The sequence below is a fragment of the Thyridium curvatum genome (assembly GCF_004353045.1).
Source record: "Thyridium curvatum strain D216 chromosome Unknown NODE_99_length_139539_cov_86.989219, whole genome shotgun sequence".
Classification (NCBI taxonomy): domain Eukaryota; kingdom Fungi; phylum Ascomycota; class Sordariomycetes; order Thyridiales; family Thyridiaceae; genus Thyridium; species Thyridium curvatum.
This window is the reverse complement of record NW_022156854.1, coordinates 104,944-125,615: the sequence shown is the minus strand read 5'-3', so window position 1 is coordinate 125,615 and position 20,672 is coordinate 104,944. Positions and strand designations below refer to the sequence as shown.

Sequence of the window (20,672 nt, the reverse complement as noted above, 5' to 3'; positions counted from 1 at the left end):
AAACCTCCGTGCGTGAGTTGGTGAATCAAGCCACGCCAAAATCGGCAGATCCACGCCACTCGTCATGCTACGCCGGCTCCTGGTATCAGTCGCCTACTTGTACCTACCAACTTCTTTTGCGCCGTCCTTCTGCACCCTGCACCCACACACACGACGACCATCTATTCTATTCTAGACGAGCATTCTGCATGACCTCGATTTCCGCTCTCCAGCGATTCTCTCGCATTCTTCTGCCACCATGAGTGGACGGCTTCTCGCCGCCGGGGTCTTACCCCTAACGCGTCGCGCCGCTGTCCAAGCTGTCCGACGCTACCACCGACTGCCTACCGGAGGGCTTCAAAGCGGCGATGCCACCATTCAAGGCGCTCGCCGCCGCATGTGGTCCCCCGGCAACGCCTTTCATAATGCCGTTATAGTGCGGAACGTGTCGTTCGCGAGGTTCCTGCCGAAGCTCGTTGTCAAGTTTGCTCGCATTCCCGCTATGTTCGGGGGGCTTATGATCGGCGGAGTCGCGTGGATTCAATACCAGGCGATTCGTGAGTTGCGCATCTTGCTCACTGTTGTTGACTGGCGAGTGTGCTGACAATCTGCAGAGGTGAGCAATTCGGCCTACGATATGTACAAGAACACAAAGGAGACCGTCTCCGATGCCGCCGTCAGTATCTGGGGCGGAGCCAGGGACATTGCCAGCCAGACCAGGCAAGGATGGGAAAATACGAAGGAGCAGGTGGAGTTGCCTGAATGGCTGCAAAAGGTTCTCCGGATACACGAGGACATAGGGACCGGCGGGGGAGGCTCCGGCGGCCCAGGAGGCGAGGAGCCGCGACAGAGCCGGATGGGCGCAGCCGCCGCCGGTGCCGCAACCGCCGCCGCATATGGCTACGAACAGTCGCCAGAGGAAGACGAGAGAACGCCCGAGGAGGTTGCTAGGGACGACCAGATGATGATCCTCACAAAGAAGATGATTGAGATCAGGAACATCCTCTCCAAGGTTGGGCAGTCCAGCACCCTGACACTCCCGTCGATCGTCGTCATCGGGTCGCAGTCTTCCGGCAAGAGTTCGGTCTTGGAGGCGATTGTCGGACACGAATTCCTACCAAAGGGCTCCAACATGGTCACCAGGAGACCAATCGAGCTGACCCTCGTCAACACCCCCGAGTCCAAGGCCGAATACGGCGAGTTTCCCGATCTTGGGCTGCGCAAGATTACCGACTTCACTTCGATCCAGCGGACTTTGACCGAGCTCAACATGGCCGTTCCCGACACCGAATGTGTCTCCGATGACCCGATTCACCTCACCATTTACTCGCCTCATGTGCCTGATCTCTCCCTTATCGACTTGCCTGGTTATATCCAAGTTGTCGGCCAAAACCAGCCGCTTGAGCTCAAGCAGAAGATCACGGAGCTCTGCGACAAATATATCCAACCGCCAAATGTGATTCTTGCCATATCAGCGGCCGATGTGGACCTGGCAAATTCCACGGCTCTCCGCGCCAGCAGGAGGGTAGATCCCAGAGGAGAGCGCACCATTGGCGTCGTCACAAAGATGGATCTTGTCGACGCGCCCAGGGGCGCTGCCATTCTCAACGATAAGCAATACCCACTGCGGCTAGGATACGTCGGTGTGGTGTCAAAAGCGCCGACTACATCAAGCCTGTTCAAGAAGGACACGGGCAACCTTATGGCTGCCATCAGTAAGAATGAAAACGCCTTCTTTTCATCACATCCTGTGGAGTTCGGCACCGATGCGGGGGTCGCAGTCGGTACCACCACCTTGAGGAAGAAGTTGATGCACGTCTTGGAGCAGACCATGTCTGCCAGTCTGCAGTCCACCAGCGACGCCATACAGCAGGAGCTGGAGGAGGCGACTTATGAGTTCAAGGTCCAGTACAACGACCGTCCCTTGTCGGCAGAGTCGTATCTGGCCGAGAGTCTCGACGCTTTCAAGCACTCGTTTAAGCAGTTCGCAGAGGAGTTCGGACGGCCCCAGATGCTCCAGCTGCTTAAGAACGAGCTGGATCAGCGAGTCCTCGACCTGCTCGCACAGAGATATTGGAACAAGCCTATCAATGATCTCTCCCCTGCAACCCCGGAGCCGGATAGTCTGGCGGATCTGCCAAAGGCAGACCCTGAATCTTTGTATTGGCACCGCCAGCTCGATGCGTCAACTTCGCAGCTTACCAAGCTCGGAGTCGGCCGTCTCGCCACCACCGTCGTTGCAAACACCATCCAATCGCATATCGATCGACTGATCGCACAATCTACTTTTGCGAGCCATCCATTTGCCCGCCAGGCCATCACCGAGGCGGCCTCGAGTATCCTGAACGACAGGTATTACAGCACGAGCGACCAGGTGGAGAATTGCATCAAGCCATTCAAGTTTGATATTGACCTGGAAGAGCGTGAATGGAACGCAGGCAGGGAGAATGTCGCCAACGTCTTGAAGAATGAGCTAGCTGCTTGCCAAAACGCCACCAAGCACCTGGAAGATGCTGTAGGGGGCAAGCGTAAGCTCAAGGAAGTCGTTACCTTCATCGACCGAGTGAGGAAGGGTGACACCGTCATTGAGGGCGAAGGCCGGAGCGGTGCGGGGGGCTTCAGTGCCGCATTGTTGCAAAAAGGTTTGTAGCTTCTTCCTCGACATTACTACCGTCAATGTTTACTGATACATACCACGCACTGTCTAGGTCGCGAAGCCGTTTTCCTCCGCGATCGGGCCGACATCATCAACATGCGCCTGCTGGCCGTCAGGTCCAGGCAGTGCAAGTCCATGACGAACAAGTACTACTGCCCCGAGGTCTTCCTGGACGCCGTCGCCTCCAAGCTGGCGGCCACCTCTGTGCTCTTCCTCAACGTCGAGCTGCTGTCGGAGTTCGTCTACAACTTCCCGCGCGAGCTCGACCAGCGGCTGGGCCGCCACCTCTCGGACGAGCAGATGGAGCGCTTCGCCAAGGAGGACCCCAAGATCAGGAAGCATCTCGAGGTCATCCGCCGCAAGGAGCTACTGGAGCTCGTGCTGGACAAGATGCAGAGCCTCAGGCAACTCGAGGGCCGCGAAAAAGCGTCCCAGAGGGGCGCCGCGAGGCAGAAGGGCGCCGAGAAGCAGAGGGGATGGGGGATTTTCTGATGGGAGCAAGCCGAACACAGTCTCACCTCCACTGATATGAATCGTTGACGAAATCACCATAAGGTTCTACTGGCGTTGATGTTTATTCTTGTTTTGTTTCATTTTGGGGCTCACGTTTCTATGTACTCCCTTTACCCCTGACCTCCTTCACCCGTCTGGATGTCTCCAATGACCTGCCCGGACGGTAGTAGACTTGTTCTATTTCTCCATACAGAACTCCCCTTTGCTCATTCACTCGGGCTTGTTGAGAAAATCTCCCTAGTTTGTCGCCATATATATACCAGGCCCTGGGTTCTCGAACGGGCCAATAAATATGTACATATGAAGATTGCCCTCCTCGTCTTGACCTTCGTCTTTGTGAATTTTGGGCTGTGCGAGTCAAGCCCGCTTTGTGGGCTTTCGCTCTTCCGTCTTAGAATGCGTTGAGACTCACCCAGAGGTACCTAGTGAAACGGCACACTTTGACGGGGCCTTGTATATCCATGTCTCGCTTCGATCTTTGGATATCCAGCAAGTTCCCCTCTTCTCTCCAACCCTTCCGTCAGCTACCATCCGTGCTCATCTGCGTCGTCACCTCCCACCTCAAGCTCGAACCCCGGCCGTACCCTTCGCCGAGCCGGTTCTGGATCATCCGCGCTATCCTGGACCGCAGCTGACTGAGCGCCGAGTCGTCGCACCCGCGCACGACGCAGACCTTGAGGTTGGCCATGCACAAGCCGTAGTGGACCTGCCAGAACTGCGCCTCGTCGACGCGCGCGACGTTGGGCTCGGCCTCGATCTCGCGCACGACGGCCGACACGCTGCCGTCCTTGTCCATATCGCCGGTGTCGCCGCCCCCGCCACGACCAGAGAACGACATGAGCAGCATGAGGCCCTGGGCGACGGCGAGGCGCAGGCCCAGGACGAACATGGAAACGGCGATGGCGGCGCAGATGAGGGTGTCAAGCCAGACGAAGACGGCGATCGAGAGCAAGGGCAAGAGCAGCATGAGGAAGGAAAAGAAGAGCGTGAGGAAGTGGAACGGGTTGTTGAGGACGCCGGGTAGCAGGGAGGAGAGGTAGGAGGGGTAGCGGACGCGCATGGCGCGGCGGATTCGGGCGTGGTTCTTCAGCCCGTACGCGCTGATCAGCGTGCTCACGACGGCGGCGAGGCTGGCCAGGTCGACCTGGCCGGGGGACACATTGCGACCGCCGGCGCCACCGTGCGAATGGGATGAGTGCGGCTCGTGGTGGCCGACAGACTCGAGCAGGTGCTTGAGATTGTGGCTGATAAGATCAAAGCCCCCAAAGACGAGGAAGATGGAGGTCGCGAAGCCGGCGAGGACCTCGGCGCGCTGAAGGCCGAAAGGATGGCGGACGCTAGATCGGCGCCAGACCTCAAAGTTGCCCAAGACATCGACTGCTACACAGACGGCCGCAGAGCCGACGTCGAAAAAGACGAGGTGGGATAGGGCCGTCATGGCCAGGGATCCAGACGCGCTGAAGAAGACGTAGACGGCGACGGCAGCGTGGCAGAGACACCAGTACATGCGAGCCCGTTGGTCGCGCTGCATGCTAGCCCAAGCCTCCTTGACGGTCGGCACGGGGAGAGACGCGGGGAGGACGGGCGGCGCCCTCGGCGGTGGCTCCTGGAATATCTGGTGCTGTGCTGATATGGAGCTGTGCTTATATCGGTGGCCACGGCGCTGTCCGATGTTCTGTAGATAGGGCAGAGGATGTCAGTCCCAATACCGAGGGCCGTATACGTGCGAGGGACAGAGAGAAAGAGGGCACGTACCGACTTGACTGGCGACGTAGATATGATCTGCGTCTTGAAGTTGAAGGGGTTCTGGGCGGGGGCGGCAGCGCCGCTGCTGTCGGTGGAGGTGTCGTCGGAAGCCATGGAGGGCGAGGGCGGTCGCAACAGACCGCGTCCGTCGGCCGGGCTCAGGAAGGAGGTGGTAGCGACGGGAGAGGGAGGGCCGCGACGGAAGGTCGCGGAATTGGGGCTCAGGAAGCCGCCGTCATCCAAGTCGAGGCTGTCGTCCCAAGCGGTCGTCTCGACAATGGCAGGCGGGGAAGGCGTCTCGGGGGGTTGGATGACGGGAAGGCCAGATGCCATGTGCTCCGAAGAAAGGGAAGAGGCTACCTTAGGTATGTCTTGGGGGGTGGTAGTCTCTTGCGGCTCTTGAGCATGTGAGGTTCCGCCGTGCCAGAGACTACTCTTCCGTGCATGTGTAGGCCGGCTGTTCGAGGCGCCACGCGTGGCTGCTGCTTGCAGTTAGCGCATCATGGCATCATGGGGAGAATGGCACTTGGAGATAACATTAATCTTACTAGCCCTTCTCCAGTCCGCTGTGGGAAGCAGCCTCGCAATATAAGTAGTCTAGGCACCTAACAGTTGCGCAAGAGGCAAGATGAGGAGGTGAACGAACAAGCAGGCACTTGAATTGATTTTTTCCATCTGAGACTCGAGAGTGGTTTCCGGAAGTACACAACAGGTCGCGCCTCCCACCCAAATCGCAACCCGAAGCAACCTCTGTGAGTTGTTGCCAAGCCTTTTGGGGCGTCTTGGGAGAACTTGCGACTGAAATGGGCGAATTGGCATGAGCCCTCGCAGGCGCACGTGGCGGCTGATAGGGGGCTTTTGGGTGAACGGCAGAGGCCGATTCAGCGGTCCCTTAGTGGCTTGATGCTAGCGCATGTCCCTGGGCTAAGTGCTGAGAGTGTGCTGACAGCCTGAGACTGAGATAACGCATTCAGCACACCCACTGTCCCCCCCCCTTGTCCAATGGCCGATCACCAATTGGCCCAGACAATCTTGGCACCCTCGAATTTCGGTGGAACCAATGCGCCAGATCCAGCATTGGAATTGACTTCACCGTTTGGCATCCTGCATGTTGCAGAGGCTGTTATACGCACGCACTTCTACTGAGCCTCCAAACCATACACACGGCACCCATGGTAGCGATGCAGTGAACCAGCAGCCCGTCTCGCCACAGTCTACTCCAAAACAAAACAGTCTTCTCTAGTGCAATCCGGCAAGGCATGCTTTGCAGCTAACGCCGGGGCGCCATGTGTTATTCTGCAGACTACGGGTCCCTCGATTCCACCAGACCTGGCGCGCCGTCCTGAGAACGCAGCACACGAGACGAGCAAGAAAATGGAGCCGCCGCACCATTCCCCGCTGGCCGCCGAGGCCCATCCACCGTCTCAACAGCCACAACCGCCTCTCTCATCCCTCTCCTCGTCCTCCTCTCCGTCCTCCGACCACAAGCGAGCGCCCTCGTCCTCCGGCGCCGGCTCGGGCCTCCTCTCGCGCTTCCCGTTCATGCGCTCCAATCCCGACTCCCACAGATCTCATAACCACAGCAGCAGCAGCCGCCACGACGGCGACGACGAGCCCTCCATGAAGGCCGCGCCAGGCTCCCTGGCCACGGCCATGCAGCAACAGCAGCAGAAGACGCGTCGCCGGCGGGGTTCCCTTCGCAAAGTCGCCCTTCTCGGCCGTGGCGCGGCCCGGGAGAGGCGCGACTCCAAGTCCTCAGACGCCAAAAAGGTCGACATGGCACAGATAGACGGGTCCCCGCCGACTTCTGTCCCGGCCGCCGCCCTCGCCGACATTGACACCCTGGGCCTTGGCATCTCCGACATCACACCCCGCCCGTCCATGGACGGCTACGCGAGCCGGAGCAGCAGCAGCGCGCCGTCTCTGCCCCCGCCGCTCGTCGTGCAGCCTCTCGGCAGCTCCACCACGTCAGAAGGGTCCGACCTGCCGGCCACGAGCCCCACGATATCGTACTCGACGACGGATGAGGAAGATGCGCTACACATGGGCGGCGCCCCGCAGTCCGAGCAGGACCAGCCGCGGCCGGGCCTGTTGTCCTCGGGCTCCGAGTCCTATTTCGGCAACGGAGGGGCCGCCGCGGGCCGCGTGCCGCTGCAGCGCCGGCGGTCCGACCAGCGCGCCAAGTCGCCCCTCTCGCTCTCCAATCTCGCGACCCCGATGCCCGCCGGCTCGGACGGCGACTGGGACTACTCCGAGACGGAGTGGTGGGGGTGGGTGGTGCTCGTGGTGACATGGCTCGTCTTCGTCGTGGGCATGGGCAGCTGCTTCGGCGTCTGGAGCTGGGCTTGGGACGTCGGCACAACGCCGTATGCACCACCGGAGCTCGAGGACGACCCGACACTGCCCATCGTGGGCTACTACCCGGCCCTGATCATCCTGACGTGCGTGATGGCCTGGGTGTGGGTAGTGATTGCATGGATAGGAATGAAGTACTTCCGTCACGCGAGGATGAGCGGGGACTAGGGACGAGATCGAGCTGCGTGCTGTCACATACGGGCGTTGCATTCATTGGATTGGCCTTGGCGTTCAGGAGAGCGAGTCTATCACGTTGCTGTACCTCAAGTGTTTAATACCCCTAGTAAGCGAGAATATATTTTTCAGTCATTTGTGATTTGGTAACTCAAGAGTATACGGGTTATCATCCTATATACGACTTATCACCTAGGAGTGTTTGACTGGCCGAGCACCGTTGTCATTTCCAGGAAGGAAATATAGTCCACGGCTTTCACAGTACCATCTTGGTAGATTGGTGGTTGTCTCGCAACTACCACGCAAATGTGATCACAGCACGCACGGGTCGACTCGGACTATGGCTCAGTATTCCCTGAAACGGTGGACAAGGATATCCGAGACTAATGAGCTTGATCCAGGACTTGCGAGAGTCGAGGTGCGGGACAGGGGCTCCCAGGGCGGCTGGCTGGGATGGCTTGGGCCACACGATCATCCATCGTCGAACGCACCAGCCAAGCCAGCCACCCGAGATGTTCACTCTTTTCCACCTGTGAGAAAGAATCCTTGGCACGAAAGTCGTTTGAGCGGCAACCAGCGTCGCATTGTCGAGTCTGTGGTTCGTCTGTAGGTCCTGCGTTGCGCGCTAAAGAGGACGGGATGGCTGGGAGGAGGCTCCATGTGCAGTTTGCAGGCTTGCATCAAACACACCCCAGCGCCAAAGGAGATGCGCGGCTGGGCCCAATCAGGTCGAGCACAAGCCGTCTGACCGTGCACCCGAGATCAGATTTAGCGATTGACGCGCACTGCGGCGCCCCTGAACTAATGACTTCGTCGCATGCAGCGGTCTGTCAGCATCAGCGTGCGCGGCTACTGGGAGATGTCATTCGTAGTCTCGGTAGCGGATGCAGCAAACAATCGAGATGCGCGCGTGGACTGCCCGGATCTCTCGAGAAGGACGGAGCAAGCGCCGAGTCCTCTTTTGGGAAAACTACCGCAAGGGGTTGAAGTGAACTATTACCTAGGAAGTGGACTCTGGTGTCAGCCAAGTGGGCTGCGGATGGCTGGCGGGCTGGAGTCTCGGGGACGCCTCCAGCTAGGTAACTAACTACATTACCTATTCCTGCCTGTCGGTAAAAGCGGACTGGATGGTTGGCACCAGGAGCCTGACGAGCTGACAAACTTCATACTAGGGTACTTTGGAGTAAGTATGAGTTTCGTTCGCTTCACAAGTCGCTCTTCAAGACAAATGACGTCGGCCGTCTCCGCCGCTAGTGGTATGAAAGAGCGGTCTGGCCCCCCCAAGATTTCTGTCTCGTGCTCGCCCAAGGCCGAGAGGGGGGAAACAGCAAACAAAAGAACTGGTGCCCAGCCCGTCAGGAGCTCTCCCAAGCCCGGACCACGCGGGCGTGTCGAGTCAAGAACCCCCGGGTGGGAAGGACGTCTGGCAGATGTCCGAGTCGAATCGGTGTCGGCGGCGCCGTAGTCCCTAGGGAAGGGATGGGAAAGAGTTTGGTAATTGACTTCCCATCCTACCCCGATTGTTGGGTACGGAGCCTTGCAAACCCTTCGAGACGCTGACTGTGCATATCGACTGTCTGACCATGACATTGGCAGGCGGCACGGAGAAGGATGCCAATTGATCGATGATCGAATGAATCGACAGGGACTGTCCATCTTTACGGCTGACCGGCTTGGACTCACAGCCACGGTACTGTACTTTCAATGCAATTACATGTATCAAGAAGTGATGGTAAGATTAGATGGCAGGTTGGCAACGGAGATACTTTCCATCTATCAAACTTAGATACTGGGATAGCCGTAGGACGCTGAGCAAAGAAATGCAATGTTAGCATTGAGGTATCTCTTGATGAGCGGCCATCAACCATTCTGGCCCCTACTGCTTATGCATGTCTGTGACAGCTATGCAGAGCTCTTGGCGAATGAGTAAAGATTGACAAGTACTCCCAGAGCCACCACCACCACCACCTACCCCAAACCAGGGTCGCCGAGGATCAATGAGGGGCAAAAGGGAAAGCCCGCCAGAGCCAGGTTCCCGAAAGGACTGCGAGGCCAGGGTGGCACCCCTAGAGCAAGCAGCCGAATCGAGCGTATACTGCAGCAGGCTAGCGCACGAAGATGAAGCGCTTCGATGCCTCGGGGCCGTGAGGGCCACCAGGATTGGCCATGATGCAGAGCACAGGCAAAAGCAGAAGGTAAAGTGGTAAACCAAGCGGTGCAGTGGTGCAGTGGGGGGTTGGGGAGGAAGAGGCGAGAACAATGAGAAGACTTCGCTCCCATGTCGCTTGGCCATCGTGCATGAAGCGCCAGAGCTCCGAAAAGAGGAGTCCGGGAGCACCTCTGGCCAGTCCTGTTGCGACAGACGACTCGGCCTGTCTGCCAGGCATGAACCGCACGAGCCCACTCGTTATGGGTGCAAGGGAGGCAATCCAGACACTCAGCAGGCGAGCACGGCGAGATACAGCGATCGACACCGGATCAATTGGGCAGCATATTGAGACATTGATGCGTGAAACAGTCGAGCAGCCAAAGCAGCCAACAAAGTCTCCGACCAGACGGAGGCTGCATCCCAGTCCAAGAAAGAGGTCCACCACTGCCGACAACACACACACCCGCCGGGAACACTAGAGGCTCTGCCAGACAGCCATGGATTTTCTATTTGACATGGGGCCTTTTGACTTTTTGTGATATTTGATCTTCTGCTTCGCTGGCTGACTAACCTTCTCTCGATCGAAAGCTCTCTGCAGCGCCTAAGTAATCAAGTATGTAGGTGGCGGCGCCAAGAATAGACACTCGGCCACATGAGTCCGGAAAGGACGAGAACGGTGCCACCAGAAGATGGTGAGATGGGGTTTTCCGCTTGCCTTGGCGGCGAACGAGTAAGAGGGAGGGCAATAGATCAATTGATTGGGACCATGGCGGATAGGTCCCTGCTCCGGGACGATCCCTTGGACATCCCAGGAGAGGGATCGGCAGAAGGAGACTGACCCAGACTTCAGAGTAAAGTACTCCGTACTGTAGGGTAGACTTTCGTTCCAGCGCGTATTTCCATATTCAGCCTTTTTTCTTGCTGGTTATCTGCCTCGACGGCTGTCATGTATCCATCTATCTACCCTTTCATGTCCGGAATTCCATCCGACAGCCTGCTCCGAGCTTCGGCCGCCTTTGGATGGGTGGATGCCTCACACGCCGGCAGGTAGTTAGGGAGGTATGTAGGCCAAAGAGGTGACAGTGGCGCGATTGTATGCCCATCCGCTACGGTAGAGACCGAGTTACCAGATAAACGAGATGACGGGGAAGGCTTTTCTATGCTTGATTACGACGGTTTATGTTTCAACAAGCATCGCCGCACTCTCACACCCCAACAAATTAGTCAAGCCAAGCAAGCAAGCATCTGCCGTGGCTTGCTTAGAAGACATTTGGGGGGGGGGGGGGAGAAAGATGCAGCTCCGTTCTGTACAGGCTCCAGGTGATCAGACGTTTCTCGGCCGCCAGCTGGGCTCATTCAGTCGCACAGTACTCGAGTCCGCTACCCGCTAACGGGGTACCTCTTCTCACGGACAATTCGCCGTTGGATTCCTCACTCGCGGCCCTCCCACGCCGTGGTGGTGGTCGTGGGTGGGAGTCAGGTTCGCCGAGTGGCCAAGTCGGGCTGGGCAGGTAGGTATCGGGCTAACATCTTATTCACTGTACTTGTACCAGTAGCACTTGGCTGATGGAAGCCGCGCCTGCCCAAAGAAATAGACTGAACTGTCGACCCAATCGAGCAGCTCGGGTGGGCGACCAGTGACCAGTAGTGCTAACGGGCGGCCAGTGAGATCCGATGATGACCTTGCACTCCACCGAATTCCGCCACGCCGCTCTGCTGTAGGGTCTGGTCCCAGAGCCAGACCACGCCAGAAGACGGTCCACAGGTAGCCGGTAGCAGGTAGAGTCGCAGGGTACTTGTTCCGCCGCCATTACAGCACCGCTACAGCGGCTCCCAGGTGCTGGCCCCGAGGTACCGGCCACCCATTTCTAAGCGGCCACTTAGCACCACCCTGAATGAAACCCCCTGGCCCGACCTCCCGTTGTTGGCTCATTTCCAGTGCCATGGCAAAAACTTCGAACCCAACCATCTTACCTGATCTTCCTCCATCCGCCTTCAGCCCTCTCCACCACCTCAAAGGGGAAGAAGAACTCGACCGTCTTCACCACGCACCGCATTGTTGGTTCTCATCTTCCCCCATCTGCGTTTCCTCTTGATGCCTTCGCATCCCTGCATCCTTGCATCCTTGATTTCGTGATACCCTCTTTCCAGAGTTTCTCCCATCATCGGCACCGCCTGAGGCATTTGGATTTCCCGAGTCACGGCCGCCGCAATCAATTTCAACCCTGAAACCCCCCATCCGCCACCGACAATCACGACATCTCTGACGGTCATCCCATTGCCATCGCACGCGGTCTCTCATCAGATATCTTCATCGGATCGACATCCGGTCCGTCTTTTATCAAACGACCATCACAATCCCTCGAGTCTCGACTCGCTCCTTCGTCACGTCGAGGGCGAGGCCGAGTCTTGCTCCGAGCGATACACACACACACACACATTGCGTGGTGTGCACGACAGCCACAACCGGCTGTACCACTCCAGGGCATTGTTTTCCCAAGCAAGCCCATCAATTCTGCCCTCTGCTGGGCCACTCCGACCTCGTTCCGATACTCTTGATCACATCTCTGCGCATTGGCAGCAATCGGCCCCCCTTCCCGTGACCGTGACCCCTTGGTGCCCCTAGTCGAATTGGCCCAAGATGAGGGAAGTCAACTTCAGCATCCCCAACGTCAATAAGGCGTCCGTGGGCATCACCACTGCCTTGTATGACCGACGTGCCCTCGATTGCACCTCGACATTGCCTCTGATCAACTCGCTCAATCATCTTGCTTATCTGACAACATCCTCTGCCCGCATTCGCGACATCCTCACCGTCGATGGAGGCATCGAGAGGCTTGTCTGCATCCTCAAGCAGGGCAGGAGCAAGGACATGATGGACATGTGGAAGTGGAACTTGGCCTTCCAGTGCGTCGTCAACATAGGCGTCCGAGGCACCGAAGGCGTCCGGACGCGGGTGGTCGAGGCCGACATGGTCCCGGTCATTGCCACCATCCTCGACAACTACATCAAGGTCATCGATAAATGTCGCGAGAAGGCCGAGGAGGCGAAGCAGAAGCAGCTGCAGGATCACCACAGTCGGCACAGGAGTCATGAGCACCGGAGCAGCTCAAAGTCGTCCAGCTTCGCCAACCGACCCGGCCGTATGGATATCGACCAGAGGACATTCCGACGTCAGGCACCACCTCCGTCCATTGATGTCTCTGCCACCTTTGCCAACAATTCCGTATCTGTAGACCAAGCAAATGGCTCCGAAGCCACCCCGACCATTTCGCAGTTGCCCGTCACATCTCCACCTGAGCGACCGTCTTTTGGTGTGCATCGACACCACCACCACCACCATCATCACTCTCACAGGACGGCCGAGGCGAGATCCAGCGTAGCGTCGCCTTCTCGTCAAGTTATTCAGCCTCTTGCGCCTGCCGTCCCTGCTGCAGAGACCGGCGAGCCGTCTTTCCTCCGCCCGGTTCGCGACATTGACCGGCTAGCGTCAATGATGCCCTTCGTTCCCAACATGTCTTCTCAGCCCGCATCCCCTACGACACCTCTCCCCCCTCCTCAGTCGCGGTCCCCCACCGTGCGTCCCACATCGATGCTTGCCCCTACCGGGCGGTCTCGGAGACGGCCGTCCATCCGGCACCAGAACTCGACTGCTGCTGAATCGGATGATCTAGCTACGGAGAGCATCCAGTCAGACGAGTCTCCTGATGCGGAAATGTCTGGCACCAACGAAGTGCAAACTGCTGTCAACATTCAAGACATGTCCATGGAGGAGTCGGAGAGCATCTTGGCTGGCGCCTCTATGGATTTGAACACGCCGACCGTGTCCGAGACACAAGACACGGGCACTTTCAACATCACTCATCGTGCCCCCATGGATGGGAGCATCGTCAACACGACTGCCCCGACCCCTGTGCCGGCCATGGGCCTGTCGCCCAACCGACCCACCATGGTCACTCCACCTCAGCCCACCATGCCCAATGCCAGCGTGCCTCGATATCTACTAGATCGGCAGCTGACCCCCAATCCCCAAATGCTTGCGGCCATGCCGCGGGAGGAGGACGTTTTGATGTCGCTCCAACTCCTGGCATATGTCTCCAAGTATTGCAACCTGAGGTCGTACTTCCAGAAGAGCCACTTGGTGCCGAGACTCAAGATTGGCAAGGAACTGCAGCTCCTCGACGGCGATGAGAATGCCGCCGACACAATGCTCGACGATGAGGAGTATGAGGAAGAGTATCTCCTACCCAACGACCTGAACATATTTCCGCTTGTGGAGAAGTTCACCGTTCGTTACCATAGTACAGACATGCAATACTGGGCTGGGGTTGTTATGAGGAACCTCTGCCGGAAAGATGATACCCGGGGAGGCATCCGCCAGTGTGCCTACTACCAATGCGGCAAGTGGGAGGAGTACACCCGCCAGTTCGCCAAGTGTCGCCGTTGCCGAAGGACCAAGTACTGCAGCAAGGAGTGCCAGAAGAGCGCCTGGGCCTTCCACCGCCATTGGTGTGTGGCTGCATCGCAATGAGACATCCTCATGGAAAGCGACTGGACGGGCCGTCTCATTACGCACAACGAGATGGCGTTATTTTAATGTCTGATTCCAATTCTCGAATTTCGGTCGAGCGGCATACCAAACACAAGCATATCAAAGTTTCATGGCGTCTGTTTTTTGATACCACGGTTTTCATTTCTCTTGTCTTCCTACCACTCCAGGCATAGGACCGAATTTTCCTTTAGCAAGTTTATACATCCAGTACGAAATGAAACTACGCCGCATGGCTACGATTCTTGATTATATCGGCGCCACCCTCTCCCATTGGGCTGGCCTTTTCTGATGCCGCACTGCTCGAGGACACTGTGACGTGCGGCAGTCACGAGGACCACCATCGGACGGACCTTATAGTGGCTGGTGTCGACGTTGTGGCCCTGGTCCCAACCTGCATACAAACTGGTGCCGGTCCTCATTTCCTTTGTTCTTTTCTTCTCGGAGGGTTGTGTGGCGGAGGTGCGACGATGAGGGCATATACCACTTGGTGCACAACACAACGGTGCCTTGTTGTCGACTAGTCGAACATGAAGCGAAGGTTGCTGATGGCAACGTCAAGGAGGTTGTGGGCGTTTGAGGCAGTGCTGCTGGCAACGACGGCTTTGGCCGCTTCCTGCACTGCACATGTTGGTGGATTCAAGAGCGAAGTAGTGATGACACAAGCCCGGTATAGGGATTTGTGACAAAGCGTGCTAAGGAAGATGGCTCTGAACTCGAGACTGATGACAATAATCATGACGGCGCGGGTCAAAATGCAAACACGTCCTCAGTGTATCTTTACCTTGTTGATAACATAGAGTGCAAAAAATGGAAAAAAACCCTCTGCTCTCTCATCTGGACACCTGAAACGCCGTGACAACAAGTTGAGAAATGCAGATCACATGCACCAGGCTATCTTTCGCGATGCAATGCTTTGTGAATAATATGTATAATGAGTAGCTCGCCGTCCTGGGAACTACAATGACAGGGAACATGACAGAACGGAGGATATCATTTTGTCTACAGGTAGAAAACCTGTCCCTTTTCGCCATCCCCTCTTACACACGCCCACCTCAACCCCTGTTGGCCATGGCCTGCCTCCGGCTCTTGCCCGGCCTCGAGGCTCCACCCCTGCTACCTCCACGGCCGCCCCGTCCGCCTCGGCCGCCGCTGGAGGCGCCGCCCTTCATCCTCTTGACGCTGAACTCGCGCATGTCGCCCGAGCTGATGGCATCGCCAGACTTGGCGTGCCGCTTCTTGCCGCCAAAGCCGTACTTCTCGTTCTTCTTTTGGCGCTTGGCGTTGGGCCGGCCGGCCGAGGCGGCGCCGCCGCGACCGCCGCGGCCTCCCTCGGACCTGTTGTTGTTATGGCGCTTAATCTCGTCATCGACGGCGACGTCGAAGAGATCGCCCTCGGTCTCGCCGAGGTCGCCAGAGTTCTCTTGGCGTTCTAAAACGGGGGGGAAGGCAACGTGGTCAGTACAACTGCAAGAGAAATATGATAGATAGGGACTGTCCCAAGTGCAGGATGGGCATGGACTTACTCCGCTTGAGGGTCTTGATCTTCTCGAGCGTCTCCTTCTTGGCCTTGGCGCGCTCCTGCAGCTTGGCGACCTGGACCTGCTTGCCGAACTTCTTGAGGTCGCGCTGCTTGCGGGCCTCGGCGGCGGCCTTCTTGGCGGTCGCGTCCTCGATGAGCTTCGCCTTGACCTTCTCCATGAGCTCGTCGGGTTTGACCATCTCGGCAAAGTAGTCGTTGGGGCGGGAGAAGGGGACCTTCTCGGCGAGCAGGAGCGACCGGGCCTTCTTGGCGGCCTCGAGCGACTGGCGCAGGAACTCGAGCTCGCGGGTCAGGTCGTCCGAGATGTCCGGGATGGCTTCCTCGGTGTTGGCGCCCTTGCCGCTGACGGTTTGGTGGCTGGCAAAGGTAACAGAGGCATCTGTGGGGATTTCTATGCGGGCGGCGGCGGCGAGGAGGGCGGTCTGGTTGTTGATGGTCTGCTTCTGGTGCGGGATGAGATCCTCCCTCTCCTCGTCGGCGAGATCCTCCAGGTCTGACCAGGCAACATCCTCCTCCTCGTCTTCCTCTTCCTCTTCCTCGTCGTCCTCCTCATCTACAGCTTCGGTCCCCTTCTCCTTCTTCTGGGCTTCTTGTTTTGACTTCTTGGACTTCTTGGCGTCTTTTGCAGGTGCCGCAGCCTTCTTGGGTCGCTCAATCTTCTCCTCAATCTCTATTTCCGATTCGGAAGAGTCCGAGTCGTCGAATGCCTCGATGTCGAGCTTGGATTGCTTTGTTAGCAGTGCCCTATGACTACGGGAGAATGGAGACGGTAACATACTCCCACACCCTCCTCCTCATCGGAGTCTTCTTCATCGTCATCGCTCTCCTCTGCCTCGTCGTCCACGAGACCTGACACTCCGTTCTCGTCGGAGCCCTCCTCCTCATCCTCGTCGGAGTCCTCCTCTTCATCCTCCCACTCGTCATCTTTCTTCTCGACCTGGCGCTTGCTCTTCTCGGCGGCCTTGCGCTTCCGGGCCTGCTTGATCTTTTTGAAGTCGACCCCGCGCTCTGCGGCGAGCGCACTCCTGAGGTACCCGCCCTTTACCATGACGACTCGAGACTATTATAGCAGCTGGATATGTCGGTCTTTGTTGTGGCAGGCAAAAGTGGTGGCAGTACACAGCTTGGTGTCTCGATAATCCACCCCCAGCAGGCGATATACAACAGCGGGCCTCCCTCTCCAAGAAAGTTTCCTTCCCAGAATTTTTTTGCTGGTGTAGCTAGCGTGGACTGGCAGAACGAGAGAGCCCCAGTTCTTTGGCCTTCACCGCCCTCGATCTGTCTTGTCGAATACACTCAGTAGCGCACGTGCCACTGTTATCTTAGTGGAGCCCCAGGCCTTCACGCTTCAGCCCAGCGGCCGTTGTTGGCGCTGGATTCTTTCCCGTACTATCCCCGTCTCATTTAATGATTAAGGTTGATCCGGTGCCAAGCTAGACATCAACACCCGGGCCAGCATCGTCTCCCGACTTCAACTCAACTCCAACGCCCCAGACCGCCTCTTCTCTTCTTCCTTGGTAACGCTTATGTAAAACCCAAGGGCTGATGGTCCGTCGAACTATCGTGAGGTGGGACAGCTTTGCCCAGAACGCCCGAGTTCAATCCATCTGTCCAACCACTTATGGTGGCGTTTGTGTCGGCAATGTAATTCCTGGAATCCTCCTCTGTCAACTTCCAGATTCCTAGGGAAATCATGTGCTGTTGTTCATGGCACGATCGAATGGATCGAATGGCACTTGTCAAAAGGCATGTGTCTTTCGTTGCCAGACTTCCACAGTGCGTTGATCCTTTTGAGGGCAGTGGGAGCCAGTGATCGGGAGAGTGTTCGTTATGACCTTGACTGCATACACGATAAAGGCGTGCCTATTCATCCGAGCAATACCCATCCGACCCTTGAGGCTCTGGTCACCAGAGTCACAAACTGCAGTGACTTAGATGCGCGATGTGATATCACGGCTTTGCTGTCGCGAGGCTTGGGGGCCGGCTTTAGATCGGATGCTACCCCGCAAACCCCAGATCAACATCGACGTGGCTATTGTTTTCCGGGCCTCATCCCCAAACATCGATCACCATATCCCCCAACCGCTACTGGCTTGGCGTTCATCCTCAATAATCAGCTGTCAGACGTCAGATTCCCTTGCTGGGAATAGCTGATGAGTGTCATTGGATGCCCTCTCTCGCTTGCTGTGCCTTGCACGCCTTGACCCGGGAAATGGAATCCAATGCCGTGGTTGTAGCCCCTTGCTCCTGGGTATGCAGTGTCGATCACAGTTTTCCATTTATTTGTTGACTTATGACGCACCTGGCTTTGGTACTTCGTGAAATGCTGTTCCCTTTTCTCCCTTCGGACACTGTACCCTGATGTGCGCAGCCTCCTAAAGTCCTCGTTGCTATACGTGCTCCTCGAACAACACCATGGCGACCAATACTGAGGCCGCTCATGCGGATACTCAGCCGAAGCAGCATGGAGCTGCCGAGATTGAGCATCCCGGCGAGTCTGAGCCCAGAACCGAGAGCGAGAAGATCAACGACAGTGAGAAGGGCGAGGCCCCTGCGGCCTACATCCCCCAAAGCGATGAGGACTACGATGTCACTTTCAAGACCTGGATTGTAGTCAGCATCCTCTCTGCTAGTTATGGTATCTCTTTCTGGATCGTTCCTTCGCTCAGTGCCTGCGGCGCAAAGGTTGCTGCAGACCTTGGAGATCCTACCGGCGCCGCCTGGTTTGTCGCAATCTATCTGATGATGATTACCATTGCTTTCATGGTCTGTGGCGGTAAGTTGAACAGTTCTCCACCAGGACCGTGAGTCCCCTTTGCAAGAGCTAACATGCGCCTCCGCGTTGTAGCAAACAGCGATCTCTTTGGTCGTCGTTGGTTCATTGTCGGCGGCAATGTTCTCTTGTTTGTCGGTTTCTTCGTCGGCGGCGCAGCCAAGAACGTCAATGCCATGTACGCTGCCATGGCCATCATCGGCTTTGGTGCCGGTAATGCCCAGCTCGCCGCGTTTGCTCTCCCGGAACTGCTACCCAACAAGTGGAGGCACATTGCCATCGTCATTGCCGACATTGGAGTCTTCGTTGCTGTTGTCATCGGTCCCATCGGTGGCCGCTACTCGGCAGTCAACGGCGATGCTGTATGATATCTTACCCATCAAAGCACACATGAAAAAGTTGGTTAGCTAACAGGAATCTCTGCAGTGGCGATGGCTTTTCTACGCACCAGGAATCTTGAGCGCCTTCTCCTTCGGAGGGCTGTACATGTATTATTTTCCTCCGGCGCACCCTCGCGGCCTGCCCTTCAAGCAAGCTCTTCGCGAGCTCGACTACGGCGGTGCCTTTCTGTTCATTGCGGCGACCATCCTGACGCTGACCGGAGTCAACTATACCACGTTTTTGCCGTCGAACAACCCCAGGGTCGTCGGTCTTTTGGTCTCTGGACTCGTGGTCCTGCTCATCTTCGCCGTGTATGAGACATTCGTTCCGTTGAAGCAGCCCCTGACACCTCCACGCGTTTTCACAAGGGACCACGGGCGCGAGCTGACTGCGCCCTTCATTGCGGCCTTTGTGACAACCATGTATGTTCGCACCCTTCTCTACCCCTCCTACCACCAAAAGAGTCCACGGTTCTCATCACCATCACCATCATCACCACCACCACCACCTGCCCTTCCACAGCCTTGGGTTCTTGATCTAATTCACCCTCCAGGTACTATTACTGTATAAATATCGTGTGGCCAACCATGATCAATGTGTTCTTCACCGATGCAAATACTAGTCTAAGTTACCAAGTTGTATTGACACTACCTGGTAACTTGGGCCTAGTATTTGGAGGATTCTTATTATCAGCACTAGGAAGTAAGATTGGACACTGGAGATGGACACTGACGGCCTCTGTGTCCATTATGGTTGTGTTTGGTGCCCTGCTGGCGCTTGGTACCCCGACTCGTAAGGGGCTGATGATTGCTCTTGTCTTCATCAACCAGATTGGCTTCGGATGGGCTCAGTATCTCACCATTGCCTTTGTCCAATTTGGTACGGACCAGGTTGAGCTCGGTATCGCTGGAGGACTCGCGTGAGTACACTGCCTTCCTGTTTTTGCCCCCAAAAAAGGCGGTTTGCTGACGGACAACCTGCAGTGGCGTGGCCCGCTTCGCCGGTGGTGCGGTTGCCGTGGCTGTGTACACCTCCATCCTCACCAACGTGCAGACACAGGAGGCTGCCAAAGTCATCCCTCCTGCTGTTATCGCTGCCGGCCTGCCCGAGAGCTCGGTTGCTGCACTGATGCAAGCGCTGCCGCTCGGTGCCGCTGCGCTGGCCAAGGTACCTGGTATCACGAACGACATCGCTGCCGCGGCCGGCGCCGCGTTCCAGCAGAGTTATGTCGTCGGTCTGCGGACGACCTCCCTGTCTGCCCTGGCCTTTGGCGTCATTGCCATTATTGGTAAGCCGTGCGAGACCCGGGATGTGTGTTGTTGAGATGTCGGTCTTGCTAACACGCTGCCCACTCCAGCCTGCATCTGCTGTCAAGACATTGGCAAGAAGATGAATAACAAGATTGAGATCTACCTCGAGAACGATGTCCACGCGGACAGAAACAAGTATCACTAGTCTCCTCGACAACCCTTTTAACTAGCAATAGTAAATGTCAGTCGGGGAGAGCAAGGGAACACGCTTCGAGGCGTGATAATACGTTCTTTGGATTTTGCATGTTTGGGAGTAGGTAACGTTGGGCAGAGTCGTCTTTTACACTTGATACCTGGAGGGGCGGGTGGGCTGTGAGCTTTATTCATGAATATCCTGGTAGTAGCAGATAGTCCTTAACATCTAATCCAACACTCTTTTCGCAGGTAGTAGTCCGTGGTTACATTGCTTTGTAGGAGTCCAGTTCTCCACAATGCGGCGTCATACTAGTCTTGGTGTAAGTCGCACCGGAGACGGCCCAAACAGGCAATTCCCATGACATGACGTGACTGAAAGAGCTAGGAAGGTTTTGGGGGCCAGGAGCCA

General features: G+C 57.0%; 6 protein-coding genes across 6 annotated transcripts; 4 read left to right on the top strand and 2 right to left on the bottom strand.

Moving 5' to 3' along the window:
- Positions 1 to 238: 238 nt before the first annotated feature.
- Positions 239 to 3,127, top strand: E0L32_011165 (uncharacterized protein; the record flags this gene model as incomplete). Its single annotated transcript, XM_031133864.1, has 3 exons — positions 239 to 536; positions 594 to 2,621; positions 2,688 to 3,127. 3 exons carry the CDS (start codon positions 239 to 241, stop codon positions 3,125 to 3,127), a joined length of 2,766 nt encoding a protein of 921 aa, XP_030988652.1.
- Positions 3,128 to 3,668: 541 nt separating this feature from the next.
- On the bottom strand, positions 3,669 to 5,227 carry E0L32_011164 (uncharacterized protein; the record flags this gene model as incomplete). The annotated part of the gene is made up of 2 exons (XM_031133863.1): positions 3,669 to 4,823; positions 4,904 to 5,227. 2 exons carry the CDS (start codon positions 5,225 to 5,227, stop codon positions 3,669 to 3,671), a joined length of 1,479 nt encoding a protein of 492 aa, XP_030988651.1.
- Positions 5,228 to 6,066: 839 nt separating this feature from the next.
- On the top strand, positions 6,067 to 7,417 carry E0L32_011163 (uncharacterized protein; the record flags this gene model as incomplete). Its single annotated transcript, XM_031133862.1, has 2 exons — positions 6,067 to 6,069; positions 6,128 to 7,417. The coding sequence occupies 2 exons, from the start codon at positions 6,067 to 6,069 to the stop codon at positions 7,415 to 7,417; spliced, it is 1,293 nt and encodes a 430-aa protein (XP_030988650.1).
- A 4,796-nt stretch (positions 7,418 to 12,213) lies between these two features.
- Positions 12,214 to 14,103, top strand: E0L32_011162 (uncharacterized protein; the record flags this gene model as incomplete). The annotated part of the gene is made up of 1 exon (XM_031133860.1): positions 12,214 to 14,103. One exon carries the CDS (start codon positions 12,214 to 12,216, stop codon positions 14,101 to 14,103), a length of 1,890 nt encoding a protein of 629 aa, XP_030988649.1.
- A 1,073-nt stretch (positions 14,104 to 15,176) lies between these two features.
- Positions 15,177 to 16,712, bottom strand: E0L32_011161 (uncharacterized protein; the record flags this gene model as incomplete). The annotated part of the gene is made up of 3 exons (XM_031133859.1): positions 15,177 to 15,553; positions 15,648 to 16,383; positions 16,443 to 16,712. The coding sequence occupies 3 exons, from the start codon at positions 16,710 to 16,712 to the stop codon at positions 15,177 to 15,179; spliced, it is 1,383 nt and encodes a 460-aa protein (XP_030988648.1).
- A 1,367-nt stretch (positions 16,713 to 18,079) lies between these two features.
- E0L32_011160 (uncharacterized protein) lies at positions 18,080 to 20,273 on the top strand (the record flags this gene model as incomplete). The annotated part of the gene is made up of 6 exons (XM_031133858.1): positions 18,080 to 18,468; positions 18,520 to 18,799; positions 18,864 to 19,371; positions 19,488 to 19,737; positions 19,802 to 20,106; positions 20,176 to 20,273. 6 exons carry the CDS (start codon positions 18,080 to 18,082, stop codon positions 20,271 to 20,273), a joined length of 1,830 nt encoding a protein of 609 aa, XP_030988647.1.
- Positions 20,274 to 20,672: the final 399 nt, after the last annotated feature.